This window comes from Papio anubis, chromosome 5, assembly GCF_008728515.1.
Source record: "Papio anubis isolate 15944 chromosome 5, Panubis1.0, whole genome shotgun sequence".
NCBI lineage: Eukaryota > Metazoa > Chordata > Mammalia > Primates > Cercopithecidae > Papio > Papio anubis.
The window spans coordinates 26,133,149-26,151,162 of record NC_044980.1 but is presented as its reverse complement, the minus strand read 5'-3'; the positions used below and the strand labels follow the sequence as shown (position 1 = coordinate 26,151,162).

Sequence of the window (18,014 nt, the reverse complement as noted above, 5' to 3'; positions counted from 1 at the left end):
AGTATAATTGATATTAACCAATTATAATTATTTAATACATATTACTTATTGAATTTAACCAAGTTAAAAATAAAATGGATATTAAGTATATGTATATCCTCATAAAATATACTTGTACAAAGCCCATCCAATAATTTCAAGACCTCAAATGTCATATAATTAAAAGACCAACTTTTTATGATTTAAATTATTACTAAAAGTCAGATTTGTGGCCGGGCGCGGTGGCTCAAGCCTGTAATCCCAGCACTTTGGGAGGCCGAGACGGGCGGATCACGAGGTCAGGAGATCGAGACCATCCTGGCTAACACGGTGAAACCCCGTCTCTACTAAAAAATACAAAAAAATAGCCGGGCGCGGTGGCGGGCGCCTGTAGTCCCAGCTACTCGGGAGGCTGAGGCAGGAGAATGGCGTGAACCCGGGAGGCGGAGCTTGTAGTGAGCTGAGATCCGGCCACTGCACTCCAGCCTGGGCGGCAGAGCGAGACTCCGTCTCACAAAAAAAAAAATAAAATAAAATAAAATAAAAGTCAGATTTGTTATTGCTATTTAGGAACAGAAGGTTGAGCAAAATATTAGATCTTATATAATTATTTTCTTATGTTCCAATTTTCTAAAGAGAAAAGTTTATTAATTTTTTGTTAATAATTGTACACTTTCAAAAGGACTTTATTAAAAATACAGTTACATATCACCCTGTCAAAATGATATAATTATCATTAATATAAAATTAAAGTGAAAGTAGCACTGACTAGTGAGTATGTAGGTTAGTATGGTTATAAAAGGTATACAGTGAAATAATGGAAAGCTTAAACTATTGTGAATTTCAATGACTGTTCACCACATAATGTTAGACTATGAAACCTGTTTGTTTTTGTACAACAGAACGTTAAAATCAGAGTAATTAAATGACTGTGATTTCAAATCACACAGATGGGAGGCACCCAAATGTGTAGCTCAGTGTTTTTTCCACTATAAAATGCTCAGTGAAATTTTTTTGGCCCAACCCATAGTTGGCTGTTCCATATTCCATTAGGGCACACTTCTTATTTATTTACACTAGCTCAGCCAAGAGGTGTTCTAATTTTGAAACTTCAACATTGATTGTACAAAATCTTAAAAGTATTTCTTTGTATATCTGTCTTTGCAAATACTATTAAAGGAAAAGCAAGCAATTTAAATAAAATAGTTAAGTTGTAGTAATGGTATCCATAGCTTCAAAATCATTTTCTTTCTGATAGTACATGACAAATTGATTTATTATTTTAAAAATATATTAATAATGTTAATATATAGCAGTGATTGCGCTAAGCATTGGTGTTTTAAAAAATGCATCTTCTATGTACTCATCCTTTGAAGAATTATTTTCTAGTGGATGTAACGGATTGCTCATCAATTAATAATAAAATGGGCTGTGCCTTTCAACAATATCAAAAGAGGGATTGCAGGGATTGAATTTTTCTTTAAGCTGGCCAGGTATAAGACAATAATGCATTAAGATGCCTTGAAAACCATTGGGCTTACTGGGTGTCTTTCACTCTTAACTAAATAAGTTACCTAAGACAAAACGATAAAAAATAAGGCATTGGCCTAATTTTCTTTAAATGGCATTTATTTTGTTTTGTTGCTTTGTTTTTGTGATGTATTTAAAGCACAAATACATGGATTTAAGATATCGTCTAATAACAAGAAAATTGCCTTAGGCTTAATTTATTTATTTATGTTGCTTTCAGTTGATTCAGACTGTCAGTGTCATGGATAAGGATGACCCTCCCCGAGGTCACAAATTCTATTTTGAACCAGTGCCAGAATTTACTCTCAATCCGAATTTCACCATTGTAGATAATAAAGGTATAAGAAAATTTCTAAAACTAAAAATCATGAAACTTTAAGATACATAGTTAAAAACACATATGAAAGTTTTTGGTTTTTTACATGTTTTTCTCCACCAGATAACACAGCAGGAATCATGACTCGAAAAGATGGCTACAGTCGCAACAAAATGAGCACCTACTTATTGCCAATTTTAATCTTTGACAACGATTATCCGATTCAAAGCAGCACTGGCACACTCACTATTCGGGTGTGTGCCTGCGATAATCAAGGAAACATGCAATCCTGCACGGCAGAAGCCTTGATCCTTTCAGCCGGCCTGAGCACGGGAGCTCTCGTTGCGATTCTCCTCTGTGTCCTCATACTGCTTAGTAAGCTCTGTCCCTCTGAATGATCCTTTAATTCACAAAAATCTCTCCCTCATGGTCCGAGGATGGTGCACTGAATAACACGTTTCTCTACAGATAAAGATAGAACATTTTCACTTTTTATTAAAATGGTTCTTTCAATTAGGAAAAAGTAAGAGTTTTTGTGTGTGGGGATAGTCCCAGCTTTCCAGAGACCAAAAATAAAGATCTAACAAATGCTATACACATGTGTATTTAAAAAATATATTTTATATCATTTGGTATTTTATCTTTGACTATGTTCACTGTTCTAAGGGCATTTGATTTCATTGATTTCATCTTTCCATCAACTGTATAAGGTAAATACTTTTCTTCTAGAGAAAGGCTACATAATTTACTCAAAGTCACTCATTTAGAAAAGGCTTTAGCTAGCATTCAAACACAGATTACTATAGACTTCTCCTTTCTATTATTCCCAAATCAAAGACTACGTTGCCCTTACAAATAACAGTTACTAACATATTCTGAGTTATCTATCTCAGATGTCTGACATGCAAATGCATTAAAGTTGTCACAGTTAGACATTTTCCCCTATATAGCTTGTTATACATTGGTGTGACATATTAAATTAAGAAGTTAAAGTTCTGTTTTAAAAATATCACTATATCACTGTGGTCATACCTAGCCCTGCAATATTTTCTAAATAAAGTCATGTTCCAACAGCGAATGTTTTATTTGAACATGCACTAACAGGACAACGATTTAATTCAATTAAACAGTTGTTCCACTGGAAAACATTCCAAAAAAAAATTGTTTCTATCAAATATTCAGCCCAAATGCTTATGCTTAGGGCAGGGGAGCTAGCCAAATTTATGTTCTAATGCTCATATGTGCTGGCTCCTTTTCTCTGCAAATCCTTTCAAGCTATCTGGATGAAATCCCTTTGGCCAGATATCCTTGCAGGACTTCAGTAGGGGATTGATGAAAGTGGGGAAAAAACATTTGTCTCAGTTAAGATGATCCAACTATTTAGAAAAACATTTTCTCAGTGTAGTTTAGAACAAATACACTGCTACCACCGCCATCAGCAATTTCAATCCCCACCTACTGCTAGAGGGTTCAACTCCTTTGTAAAATATTTTGGTATCCCTATGGAGATAAAAATTTGGCTTAGCCTTTTAGCTAAGTGCTACTGATTTCACGTTGTTTTATTCACTCAGGAAGTTCCACTTTCCTAATTTAGAACCACAAGAAAATACGTTATTGTTAGATCATTTGAAAAATTTCTGTATTAATGTAATGTACATACACACACAAAGATAGTCATGCACACATAGGGAACCGAAAGCATCCCCCCAGGTAAGTTTAGATATTTGAACATTCTCAAACTAAATTTGATACTATTTTTTTCTATGCAGAAATCCTAGAAAGTTTCTTCTTATATTCTGCAAAGTCAGCCACCTTTGTTCCTTGAGCAATATGGAAAGCACTAATTTCTTATTTTTCACTTTCCCAGTTCATTGCCTAAATGTGGAGTAATTTTCTATTATTGTAGTTAAAATTGCTTCTAATTCAGAAATTTATATTTTCAAAGTTACTAAAGCACTTTATTGTTATTGTGAGTCTTTATGGTAATGGCTGGACATAGTTACTGCATTTCTATAGTTAAGAGAGTTTGCTTTTTATAAGATAGTGACATAGCACTGACAATAATATTTTAAATGTACTTTCATACATTTTGAAGAAATCTAACTCTTAGCTTATATCTGTTTTATAAGGCAAGATGGAAGATTAAAATCTAGGGCTGGGATTTTAAACTTTTTGGTTGTAGGGACACTTTTGGCAGCCTGATGAAGCGAATGGACCTAGCCAGAATGACGATTTAAATTTATTAGAGTAAAACATGTAAGACAAAAAGGAAATACACTTACACAAATGAAATAAAAAACACGAAGAAAACTGTGCTTGCTTATCAAATCATGCATGCCATGTTCTGGAGCAAGTCTAACTATGGTTTGATTTATCTGTCAAACTGTGATGCAATATAAAATATCTGTCACACATATTGCCACTATCACCATAGTTTATGCCAATAATCCTGTTGAAAAGAAATGCTAAATTTGAGTTACAGATGGATGGAAATAATGAGGCACTTTTTTTTTCATTTCTTACCCTATTCTTTCTGAATTCTGTTCACATGTTCCAGATTAATAACCTCAATCTAAGAAATGATCTGATAATATTAATATGGTAGAAAAGGAAAGCTCAGAACAGATTCTACGGACCATTTGTGGGAATTAGTAAGTTTTTATTAGCTAAGAAACCCTTAATACTTAATAAATGACTACACAATTGTTATTTTATTGATTAAAAAGTAGATAACTTATAAATTTATTTAACCTTAAATTTAGAAAGAAATCTCTTTTTCTAGTGTGTGGCTGAAATTTGATAGATGTCAGATCCATGTTGGACTTAATTAAGCGTATGTCCATCTTTTAAAAGTAGAGTACAGAGGTCTTATCTTTACTACAGTTTTCTTTTTTTAATATCTCTAAGATGATCCTGAATACAGCTCAGCTCCCAAAGCCCATTCTGTGAAGTCTAACTACTGATACTTCTTTATCTTTCGTAATTATATTTAATTAGCTTTCGTAAAATCTTACTTTTATGACATTAACGATAATCTTTAATTATCTTTTATAAAATCTTACTTTCAGTTAGGAAGAGCTGAGACAAGTTTGCTGGTCAATATGAAAATAACATTGGACAGGGCTTTAGTATAGTTATAGGGGCCTCATGGGCCATGTTGAAGTGTAGTCTCAACGACAGTCAGTATGCTTTATTTAATCTCAATGTAAAAATTGAGAAAAGGAATAATAGCCAACATTTTCTTACTTTCTGTGAAGCATAAATAATACTGACACACAGTTAAGTTCCTTAAAGTAAAGGAAACCTAGTTTGTATTTTTCCCTGGTAATGCTGAAGTGTGTTTTGATGATATTTTCTTGATTTTATTCTCACATTTCTTATATGTAACGTTATGGGCTTGTCCAATTTTTAATGGAAAATTTGTATTTTGAAAATCATGTTTGCTTCTTTTTAAATGAATGTGATTAATTGCAACATGCATTTATTAGAAAAAGGTTCATCTTCCAGTACACATAATTTGAATTCCAGTATTATAATGAGAAATAAGAAAATATATTATATGAGGAGAAATTTACAGTTAACTTTGTAACATAGGAATGTAAACAATAAAAATAATAAAACAAGTAGAGGGAATACAATTAACATTTCATTCCAAAAGTTTAAATCAGGCCTTGTATGTCAAGGAAGTTCTCATTAACAAGATACAGTCTGAGGTGTTTTGTAAGATAAGTTAAAGATGAGTTTGAGTTTTATGTTGTAACTTTTAGAGTTATAGTTCAGCTTTCTAAGCCCACTACAAAATTAGACCAGTAAAGGAATTTAGTTAAACCTATGAGATATGGGAAGTGATAAAATCAGTGACACATACATATTCATGACATAGTCATGTGTGTGCATATGTACACGCATAATATAGGAATATAATGCATATACAAATATATATATATCTATATATGAGTAATGTTTTGCATATATTCCCTTGAATCATTGTGAAATGATACTTGTGCCTAAGTGAAAGGAATGATCAATATCATGAGTAGAGTTTTAGCGTTTTTGTGTTTGAAACAAGTGCACATTTGGAAAGACTGCTGATGTGTCAGGCAATTGCAGTTCGATAAATATAATAATTGTACTTGAATAAAGCTTTTTCAATGCCAGAAGTTCATAGGAGAGTATGTCTTGAGAGTAAATTAATGGCATCGTAATATCTGCTCCTTTATCAATACAGTACATCCAGTCATTGCCTTGAGAAACTCTGTATTTCTACAGGGTAATTAATTATTTTTATTCGATTAATTTTAATATCTCCTGTACCAAACAAATTTCACACTCGGAAGTGCACTCTGTTTTATCCTGACTCATGAAATCTCACTATTTTCCCATTTCTTATTAATAGTTTTAGTCGTGCTGTTTGCTGCATTGAAGAGGCAAAGGAAAAAGGAACCTCTGATAATTTCAAAAGACGATGTCCGGGACAACATTGTCACCTATAACGATGAAGGAGGTGGGGAAGAAGATACCCAAGCTTTTGACATTGGCACATTAAGGAATCCAGAGGCAAGAGAAGACACTAAACTTAGACGAGATGTAATGCCCGAAACTATTTTTCAGATAAGGAGGACTGTGCCTCTGTGGGAAAATATTGATGTACAAGATTTTATCCATCGAAGATTAAAAGAAAACGACGCAGACCCAAGTGCACCTCCATATGATTCACTGGCAACGTATGCCTATGAAGGGAATGATTCCATAGCAGATTCGCTCAGCTCTTTAGAATCCCTCACAGCTGATTGTAACCAAGATTATGATTACCTCAGTGACTGGGGGCCTCGTTTTAAAAAACTTGCCGATATGTACGGGGGTGATGATAGTGACCGAGACTGAGAGGATTGTTTGACTTGATCAATATTAGTGGAAGTACTGTCTATGTTATTAGATTGAGTGGCCTGCATTCTCTTCCTGGGAGGAAATTTGTCAAAAATTGAAATTACAAACAATACGTAGGTGTTGTCTTAGTAGGGATTTGCTTAATCAGTAAGTTTTCGTGAATGAATACGAATGATATAGATTTTTTAAAAAGTAATAACCAGTTCACCCTCTTTGCCTAACAATCTCGGAAGGAAAATATATCACATCAATAATCAATAAAAATACTTAAAAGGCTTTTTGTGCCTTTTCTTAAGTATAATAATTTATAAATGTTTTCTTAACTGACTTTCAGTCACCTTTACTATTAAACTAATTAAACTAAACATTGTGCAACCGCTTTGTAAATTAATATGGAAAAGATATATCCCTAATGACCTAGGAATGACTATTACTGCCATATTTATTTAGTTGAAGAATGTCTTTGTGTTAATTCATTCATATTTTTATAAATGTATATTTATATTTTTGTATTTTTATGAAATAAACTAGTATTTATAAAATACATTTCATTTTATTTAATTCCTAGAGGCAGATCTGATCTCATTTATAACAAAAACGTTTTACACCTTTCAACGTAAAACATGGTTCACTCAGGGAATAAGCAGTGCGGAAACTACTGCCTGGATTTGGACCTACAATGTAGTGAAACTATAAAATACCTTTGGTACCAATTGTTATTTTTCCGTTTCATCACTTAAATATCGACTAATGTTTATAGAACCACTGATGTCTAACCATCAATGGAGTATGAGACACATTTGGAATATAAAATATTATATATATATATAGTTGTGGATAATAAACTTTAAGTGTTTTTTTTTTTTTTTGCAAGTCTTTACTTTACTATGGGATCAACCAGTGGATTATATTTGAGAGTAAATGAAGTATGTGTCAGTAATGTTATGTAGACATAGAAAAAATCTACATCAATCTTCTCTCAGTAGTATAGTTTTCAAAATGAGAAATCATAGCTCTGATTTTTTTTTTTTTCTACATGATGAGGCAATTCATGGGATATGTGCTCAGGTGTGCGTAACATGTTTAAAATGTGTATTGAAGAGTAGAGAGTTTGTTTTTAAATTTATTATTTTATTGAGGAAATTCCAAGTCATTATAGTTGAGAAAGTTTTGAAAAAGCTAAGGAAAAGTAGAGAAAAGAGACTTAAAAGAATGTGATGGTTTCCTAATTATTGCGATTGTTCGGAAAATAGAATATAGGCACCTCAAACCATGGGAAAGAAGAAGAGATGGGAATCATAAGCAATCATCATCTGCAAATATTTGAAAGACTGCCGTGTATAATCTGGCCCTGATATAGCTCACAGTATAAAATTTCAACCAAGATATGGGAACTTCACAGAGAGATTGCATGTTATCTATTTTCTGTGCCAAGAATTAACCTTTTATTCCTCTTCAATTATTCATAGTTTAGGCAGCAAATGTCATGCTTATGGTGATTCCTAGGTGGAATTCATATAGGAGAAATTTAACTTTGTCTAGTCTGTTACCAAGAGGTTTTAAGGTGCAAATACCAAATTATAAACATGTACTTATTTGTTGCTATATCACTATGTTGTAAAGTTTTTGTAGACCAAGACTAACTCAAGAACTTTATCTTCGATATGTAGCACACATTAAATATTTATTAAGATTTAATTTAACGCTAAGAAAAAGACATACTGGACCATTGAGAATTACTTGACATATTTCTCAGGACACAATCACCCAGAAAACAGAAAGATTTTTAGTTTTAGTTTTGATTAGATAATTTTAGTTTTACCTTAGAAAGGAATTAGTTTCCTCATTGCCAAAGCTCATCCATCATAGATAGACAAATACCTAATAGGATATATACAGTGACTTGAGGTAATTAAAAAATAAGTTAGACATTGAGCAAGGCGTCTTATAGTCACTTTGTTCTATAATCACTACAAGGTTAAATAACAATAAGTAAATCAATTCTAAGAAGACCTATACTGACTGTACATGTAGTGGTTGTTTAAAAAACGAAGACATTATGTGGCGGGAGAGTTGAATAAATTGGTAGTTACATAGCTTGCCTGGGCTTACCATGCTTGAAATACTAAGAGCACTGCAACAAATGAACTTACCTACAAGGTATAGATCTGTGATTGATATGAGAGAGTAATATTGTCATTAGATAGAATAAAACATTAAATATTTTAACTTGCAAAATATTATTTGGCTGTCTCTTTTTGAGAACTAATGAAGTTAGTTTCAAAGTTCTCCCTTTCCTTGATCTGTGAAATGACTGACCTATGGTAGTCTTTGTAAGAAGCACAGAGCTAGAAGAATTAATATTAACTGGTATGTGATTGTTTTTATATACCTGACTTAAATGCTATGAATCAGAGGATCTGATTGAATCAAGGAAATTAACAGATCTGTGTAACACTAATACTTCCTATCCTTTTCCAATAATCTATGAAATGTCCATAGTAGGTAAAATGCATTCAGAAGCCAGATGGACCAGATTTTATTATTTCCTTACTAGCAAACTAAATGAATCATTGAAATTCTTCAGGAAAACACACATCACAACATTCACCCTATTGGATTTGGAATTTATTTTACTAGATGCACATAATATCCTCAGTAAGATTTGATTCTATTACTTTATTCTCATGAACTATGGGGTTGTTAAATGTTGAAGATAATTTATTCTTAATGTGTACTTGCCAAACTAAATTAATTAGCTCTGATTATTTCAAACTAAAATAGTATTAAATTAAAATCAATTGAGTAACCATTATCCCAAATATAAACTTAATTTCATTGTTTTATTTAGAAAGTTCAATAATTTTCAGAATATGTCTATATTTATATCTGAATTTCTTTCAGTATGAATAACCTATCTACACTATTTGCATGTTAATACACAGTCTGGATATTATTCCATTCAATTTTGCTCTCAAGCACATTGAATCGATTTCAATGACTTAAATATCAAACTTAGCAAAGAAAATAAAATAGTATTAACAATAAAAGCAAGCAAACAAACAGGAACAAAAAAGTAATAATATCTTACCTTAGTAGTGGTGGATATTGATCATTCCTGTCACTTTGGCACAAGTATCATAATTAGCCTCCGGAATTCTTTATTCTGTTGGTTGTACTTTAACTTTACCCAATCTTCTTTACTGGTTCTTTCTCTTATTTTCTAGCTCTCTATTTTAGAGTTGTCCAGGCTTTTTTCTTTTCTGGTTAAATTCAAGTCTCTGGTATTCTTACCAATTTTCCATGTTACTATACCTGTCTATATCTATATCTGTATCTAAGATATAGATTGAAATTTTCTGATTTTATACCTCCCACTTTCACCTCTATGTAATAATCCAAACTATTCTAAATTTCTACTTGAATAAACATATCAAGAGTAACATGTCCAAATTTTAATTACTAATTTTCACTCCTATCTTTTCTCAGCTTGCCCCATCTCAGTTAATGTCAGCTCTATCCTTCTAATTGTCCATGCCATAAACCAAGCAGTCAATCTTCATTCATTTCAATCTGTTATCTTCCATATCTAATACTGTAGAAAATCCTATGAATGATACCTTCAAAATTTAACTGCTATACAATGATCTTTCATCATATCTCCTGCTACAATGCGGGTCTAATAACCATACTTGGATTATTGCAGTGTTCTTCTAAGTGTTTCTTCTCACTAGCTTCTGCTCCTGCCATCTATTTTCAACCCAATACAGAGCAGATATGTTTTTTTTTAACTAGGTAAGTTTGGACATCTCACTTCTCTTTTCAGAACTTACCAATTGTTCACGTGCAGTGAGAGACAGTCCTCACAGTGGCCTCTAAGGACCGGTCTGATCAGATTCCCATTATTTCTCTGATAAATTATTCTCATTTCTTTCATTCATTTTAATTCGATTATCCTGGTCTCCTTGTTTTTCCTCAAAACTGGCTAGCATTTTTTTTTTTCCATTCGATTGACTTTCTCTGGAATAATCTTTCCTTGGATATCCACAAAGTTAACTTCATAACTACGTTCATGACCACTTTTTAATGTGACTTCCTTAGTGAGAACTACATTGGTCAGTCTAATTAAAATCACAATCCTCCACACCCATTTCTCCTTTCTCTATTTTTAAAAATAATGTTTGCCACAGCACATATTACCAATCAACTTGATACAGAATTTGTTTATCCTTTAATTTTTTGTGTGTCTACTGCTACTAAAATGCTTGATCTCTCTGGACAATAATTTTTATAGATTTTATTCATTAAAGTATCTTATGTGCCCAGATTGTTGTTTCATACCTTGTTGGCATGCAGCAAATACTTGCTCAATGTTGAACAAAATGCTCAGTATTTATATATGAGCATTTTAAAAATTTTGTGGAATATTATAAATACATGGGAGATGAAAAAATCAAATGTGTCTGGTCATCGTGGCTCATGCCTGTAATCACAGAACTTTGGGAGACTGAGGTGGCAGGATTGCTGAGGTCAGGAGTTTGAGACCAGCTTGGGCAACACAGGGGAAAGCCTATTTTACATATTTAAAAAAAAATAGCTAGGTGGAGTTGTGCGTGCCTGTAGTCCTAGTTAATTTGAAGGCTGAGTCAGGAGGACCGCTTGAGCCCAGGAGTTCAAGGCTGCAGCGAGCTATAATCACACCACTGCACTCCAGCCTAAGCAACAGAGCAAGACCCTGTCTCAAACATACATACATACACACATAAACATATGTGAAAAAAGGGAAAATTATACTCAAATTTACAGCAATGTACCTGCCTTCAACACAATATTGAATATACTCTAGATTGTTAAATTGAAATATAGTTTGCTAAATTCTGGTTGATCACAATTAAATCATTATTTGAAAGAATCTTTTAAAAAGTTCTGAAAAACTCGAATAATTTTTCAAGTTAAAAAATAAAAATCTGACACAACTAAAGTTGTATTTAATAATCTTGGTTTCTAAAAGATAATGGTAATGGAATTTTACTGCATTTCAGACCATCAATTCTAAATGATAGAATCAAAACACAAGCGCACACAGAGAAGGAATAAAATATGTATATCCTTCTCTTCTGCAGTTGTAATTAACTTTACGACAGCCTAGTCACTGGGCAGCTCTTAGCTCACTATTGTCTTGTACTTGGGTCGTGTAATACGGTTTCTGGCAAGCTGAACAGTTAAGTTCTAAGAAAATGTTGTCTTACTTAAATACGCTTAATTTCTTCCCAAATTTCAATAAAAATATTGGGACTTTTTTTTTTAAGAATAAATACATTTAAATAATTGTTTATAATGCAGGAGAAATATCAGCTACTTCAATCTGTATGGTGAAAATAGCAGCCAGACGCATTGGCTCATGTCTGTAATTCCAGAACTTTGGGAGGCAGAAGCAGGCAGATCACCTGAGGCCAGGAGTTTCAGACCAGCCTGGCTAAGATGGTAAAACCTTATTTCCACTAAAAATTAAAAAAAAAAAAAAAAATAGCCGGGCTTGGTGTCACACACCTGTAATCCCAGCTACTCGGGAGGATGAGGCAGGAGAATCACTTGAACCCCGGAGGCAGAGGTTGCAGTGAGCCAAGATCACACCATTACACTCCAGCTTGGGTAGTAAGAGCAAAACTCCATCTCAAAAAAAAAAAAAAAAAAAAAAAAATTGAACCCCATCTGACTGTAGTCAGCTTTTTGATTTGTTTGTTTTGGAAAGTATATTGTTAGCTCACATTGTGTTAAAAACTGTAACAAGTTACCATACTACTGACCACACTTAAAAATCAAGATATTTTACCTATAAATTAATCTCTCTAGTTTTTTTAAAATAATATACCAGTGAAGTTAATTTAAGCATTTATTCATTATATTTATGTTCCACTAAGGTGATTTTGTAACTTGCCACTTCATGTCTGTGACAGTTTTCTTTTAGATGTTTTAATATTTTTATTATTTCTGAACAGATAAGTACAAAACTCTTGAGAGTAATAATTTTTCAATGACATATATTATAACTATATTTCACAAATAAGAGGCTTATATTTTTATTATATTTAATTTTAGTGTAACCAAAAATATATATGTTATGATGTATGCTATTCTATGACATTTTTGACTTGGTCTTCTATGTTTCCTTATTACTAATTCTGCCCCAAACTCTATGGCAATTGTCTAAATTTCAGTTTCAGACACAAACAAGTAGGGAATGGATTTTAGATTCTTGAGGAAATCTCTCCTACAGTTTGCTGAACTGCTCTAGTCTGGACAGACCAGTTCCTCACTCTACCTGCGCTGAACCCTCATTCTGGTGTTTTGTTTTACCAGCAACTGGGGATGGCCTTGATCTCCCCTGAAGAGCTAGAGTCCCGAGCCCCGTATCCCATATCAAGCACATTCTGTTCCTTTTCCTTGCTCCACCTCCTCCCGAGTATAAGATAATTCGGACTACACATCTCCCAAATGATGCTATTGTTTATTTTTTCTAATATTATAGCTTTGTTGTACTTTAAACTAAAAATATTCCTTGGCAATCAATTGTGCTTTTTGCTCTGGCTGTATTGGGCACTTTGGAATTTTGCTAGAAGGAAGGATGTATCTTAGTTCCTTGGTCATCAGAAATCTCTCTTATGGATATTTACACACTGTTTCATTAAATTTATATTATCTGCCTGCTCCTTGTAGGTATTGAGCATTTAAGTTGGTAACTCCTATTACGTAACATTAGCAACAACTTTTTTAAATGTTATAAATGCTGTTAATAAATACCTCATTTTTTATTTTTGATGATTTTAAGTCTAATACATAATCTTTTTTAATATTAGCAAATAAGAGATTCATATCTAGAAAATTATAAGAAAAATATATTTTAGGTGATTATGTTCTTGAGATGAATATAAGTATTCAGATTTTTTTATTTGTCTTCACATTCATTCAATACTACTTTTCAGTGCATTGTATTCTAGATTCATTTAATGCTTTTCATATATTAGAAATTTATTATGCACACATTCATTTAATAGTCGATTATAACATGATCCAGAACAGCATTTATATGGCAGCAAATGAAACCAGGTCAAGTATACACTTCCTATATATTTACTTGAATTAGGAGTTCTAATTATCAGAGCATGTCACATTTATAACCACTTTATAATTTAACTACTTAAGAATGCTTCAGTTGTATGACATGGTAGTTTCAAACTTTTTTTTCATAGAAAATACATTAGAGCCTTTTTTATTAAATGTAGGATTATTATACTCATAAAAGTAATGATTTTAATCAAAAGTATTCTTGATGCTTCAAATGTTAATCCATTTTCTTCAGGATGCTATGTCAAAAAAAGTCCATGGATAGAGTCTTATGTAAGTGAATAATTAATTGATTTATTAATTTTATAAATTCTTTTTAAATACTGGCATTAAACAAAGCCATGTAAGAAATTTAAAACAGTACAATGCGCACCTTTTATTTTCTTAAGATTTTGTAATTCAATTCAATAAACACAATTTAAAATACAAAGTGGTATGTGATAAGGGCTTAAAAACAAGGAAATTAACAAAAGGTGTTTTTGGCTTCACATTTTTAGGAGTTTTCATGTCACATTATATTGTTTAAAAACTGTTGAATGAAGATTACTATATCCAGTAAAAATTAGTCAAAGGTACTTTTGAATAACATATGTAACACACTCTCTGGCTGATTAAACTCAGCCACTTTTTCCACTAAAATTTAATGTCACAGTTTGTTAACAAGGAGTCTGACTCCATTTGTTGATGTTTCACTGCTGATAACTTTTAAGCCTCATCCTTCCCTTTTCTCCTTGATCCCCGCTTCTGGACAAGCTGGTAAGAAAGCCCTGGTGTTCCCTCCTTTGATGCAGGCAAGAAATTCAAATCTCATAAGTCCTCCCTACATGAGCAAACTCTCACCAGTCTGTGCAATAAAAACCTAGGCAGGTCTCTTTCCTTCCTCTCTTTAGTCATTTAGGATCCTCCTGAGAGGCCTTCGTGCTCTCCCCAGAGACCTCAATTACATAAATGATCAACCTTTCCATAACCTCTTGGTGTGTGGGGAGCATCATCAGCGTCAATGTCCATACCAAACTGTAAGTGAAGGTCCATCAGCCTTTGCGAAGTTACTGATGTCTTAAAATGGTCATTTGATTAGGCTAACTGCCACTTAATACACACAGAACTTTGATAAACATTTAAAGATAAATATTTTGCATTGTCTTTTATCCCCATCTTCACAATACTTTAATGATAATATCTTCTAATGATTTTCTTATAAAGAAACGGCTCAAAATTTTATTGTATTTATTTGTTAACTACAATATATTCGTATAGAATGTATTTGTGATTTTAACTATAGGGTGATTTACGTTTGATTATTAAAAGACTAAAGAGTTTCATAAATAGAGGCATAAAATATCCACATGCATTAACATATGTGAAGCCCAATGGAAATACATTGAATACTTAATAAGTGCCAGGCACTGTACTAATCATTTTACATTTTACAGGGATTATGCTCTGAATTCTTAAAACTCTTTCCTTTAGTTATAATTCTTATCTCCATCCTACATAATAGGAAACTGAAACCTATATAATATCACAAGTTGGTAAAATGTGGAGGAAAGTTTTAAATTCAGACAATCTGACTCAGTAGACTTTCCTTTTAATCAGTATACTATTCCAGATTATCATCATTGTATAAAACTCAGAGGATGGTGGCATTGAGCTGGGAACTGTCTGATCAGATTGTTTTTCTCAGATAATATAATTTTATATTCAATTTGCTGAGAGAAAAGAAAAAATAATCAATGGTCTAATAAGAGTTCAGAGTTTTGAAAAAACAAAAAATACGACATTTTTCTTGTAAAGAAAGGATCTGAAATTACACAAACAAGTTATTGATCAGAATAATATCTGAATCTGATGCCATTAAAAGTCTAATAATAAATAGCCAAAGCTAACTTAAAACTGCAGTATATTAAAGCAATGTCCACTGTTGTAGTATAAAGCAAGCAGTTTAGTATAGCACCTGCAAAGAAGATTTACTGTGTACTTATATTAGGCTAGGAATTGAGTACTTCATTACCATTCTTGAATGGCTGAAAGTAAGGATAGGCTAGGCGGAAAAATGAGAAATGTCATTGGAATGCATAGTATTAAAGAACAATATGATAATACCTGCCTTACAGAAAACATCCAAATTGTTAACAAATAATTTTAGTAACTATAAAATCAATGTCCAAAAAGTTATAACAGTAAAGCTAAAATGCAGCACGTTGGAAAATTTCTGTCAACTGTCCCTCTCAAAGGCAAAATTTAAACTCTGATTGGAGAAATTCCCACAGAATTTTGTACAATATTATTTCACCTTGGATAAATCATGTAGTGTGTTTGTAGGGTTAGATATAAGTCCACTTTTCATTCAAAGCTGAAGTGTCTGAGACTTCTGCTAAAACAAACATTAATAGATAAATTTGTGTTCACACTTTGAAGACAGATAGGAAGCACTATGACAAACAGAGATTTGAGATCAGGAGTAAGATCATATATCTGACATTTCCGTATGATGCTTTAAAAATGTGAAAGAGCGTTTTTGAATTAATCTGCAGAGCAATTAAATGAAGATGGGGACTAGCAGCAGTTAAGTCTAATTCTAAGAAATAATATTGAACATCACACTTATTATTAGCTACATCCATCACAAAGAGAACAGCCTGGAATTTAAGAACATCTTTCCGGGGAAATGAGAAACTAGATAAATGAACAGTGGTGACGCTGATTTCAATATATATTTTTCTCTGGCCTCTGAATAAGATGCTGTGTTTTGGTTTTGTTTTGTTTATTTGTTTTGTTTTTTGTCAATGATATTCAATTAAATAAAATCTCAGAGGTGAACCAAGGAGGTATTTTAGCAGTCCTTTGCTCTGCTCCACACATATCCACCCATTTCTCCAGCATGACTTTAAATGTGTCAATGTGCAAATACTTTCTACAGTGCTGAGGCAACTTTGTGTAATGACAGAAAGCTCCATACACTGCCAGGGGCAAAAGCTAGTATAACATTTTGTTAAACAGAAGTTAATGTATTGGTTCCCTGTCATATGCTGATATCTATATAACAATATATTTTGACAGTGTGGAGGGTTGTTCTTATATGTTATCTGAATATGTTTAAAAACTGAGATTTTAATTTTTATAAAAACATAATCCACACTTTGAATCACAATTCATCATTCACCAGGAAAAATCTATCTGGGAATCATCATTTTCTAAATATCTCATTTATTTTCCATTCACGACAATGGTCACATTCTGTACTAGTGGCAGCATGCTAATATACTTTGTAACTTGTAAAAATGTAGCTAACAAAATTACACTTACATTAGCTTCAGAATTGTTGATGTATTTGCTTAATAAAATAAGGCATCTTATCAAGGAATCATCACATGATGTGATCTACTTCTTACTTGGATATTATTTATTGAATTATATTAACCTATTGAACTGATGGAAATGCCTATTTAGTGCCACTAAATATGAGAATAGATATGCTCTGAATAAAGAAGTTGATTACACTGATCTAAGCATTGGTTAATAATATGGTGGGGAAGTTATTTCCATTTCATGCTCTGTAAAATTAATTCCTTAACCTTCCAGCTATGATGAAAAATCTCATTCTGCATTTTTTCATTATTAATGTACTCTCATACTTATTATCATGAAATTTTATTAAATGTTCTCAACTTTTATTTATTAAATCTCCAATGCAATAACCATTAGCTTTGCTCACTGAATAACAAGTAATTTAGGACAAATGCTAAAAGATATTTAAATATAGATCTATGGTAATTGTAAGAGTGATTGGAATTTCTAAAAATTTTTATGCTAAAATCTGCTCTAATTCAATTGAAACTAATAGAACTAAACTGCTTGCTATTGGCTTACGTATGACAAATTAATTAATTAGCATGATTTGCTATTTTTTCAGTAGTTTAAAAACGTGTTCTATTATTCTCAAAATACTATATTCTTCTTCCATTTAAGGATAAATATGCATGCCACCAGGCAACAGAAGCCTACAAATAAAATAATATTTCAGAAGAAAAACAAATGTGTACTTAACAATTTCAGGCACCTATTTTTGATAAATTTCTGCATATGCAGCAAAAACAACATTTGTGAATTGGGATTAAAATATTAATTTAAGATTAAGTGGAAATTCTGCTCATCTTTGATGGAAAAGCTCATTTTA

At 32.3% G+C, this 18,014-nt stretch overlaps 1 protein-coding gene across 2 annotated transcripts in view; it reads left to right on the top strand.

Annotated features, from left to right (window-relative positions):
• CDH9 (cadherin 9) overlaps window positions 1-11,265 on the top strand; it is a 169,619-nt gene extending 158,354 nt beyond the window's left edge. For both annotated transcript variants that reach the window (XM_003899530.5, XM_017959463.3), the window contains 3 exons: window positions 1,730-1,847; window positions 1,949-2,200; window positions 6,222-11,265. In XM_003899530.5, coding sequence (XP_003899579.3) covers window positions 1,730-1,847; window positions 1,949-2,200; window positions 6,222-6,709 — 858 coding nt within the window. In that variant the 3' untranslated portion in view covers window positions 6,710-11,265. The remainder of the gene's footprint in view (window positions 1-1,729; window positions 1,848-1,948; window positions 2,201-6,221) is intronic.
• The last annotated feature ends 6,749 nt before the right edge of the window (window positions 11,266-18,014 follow it).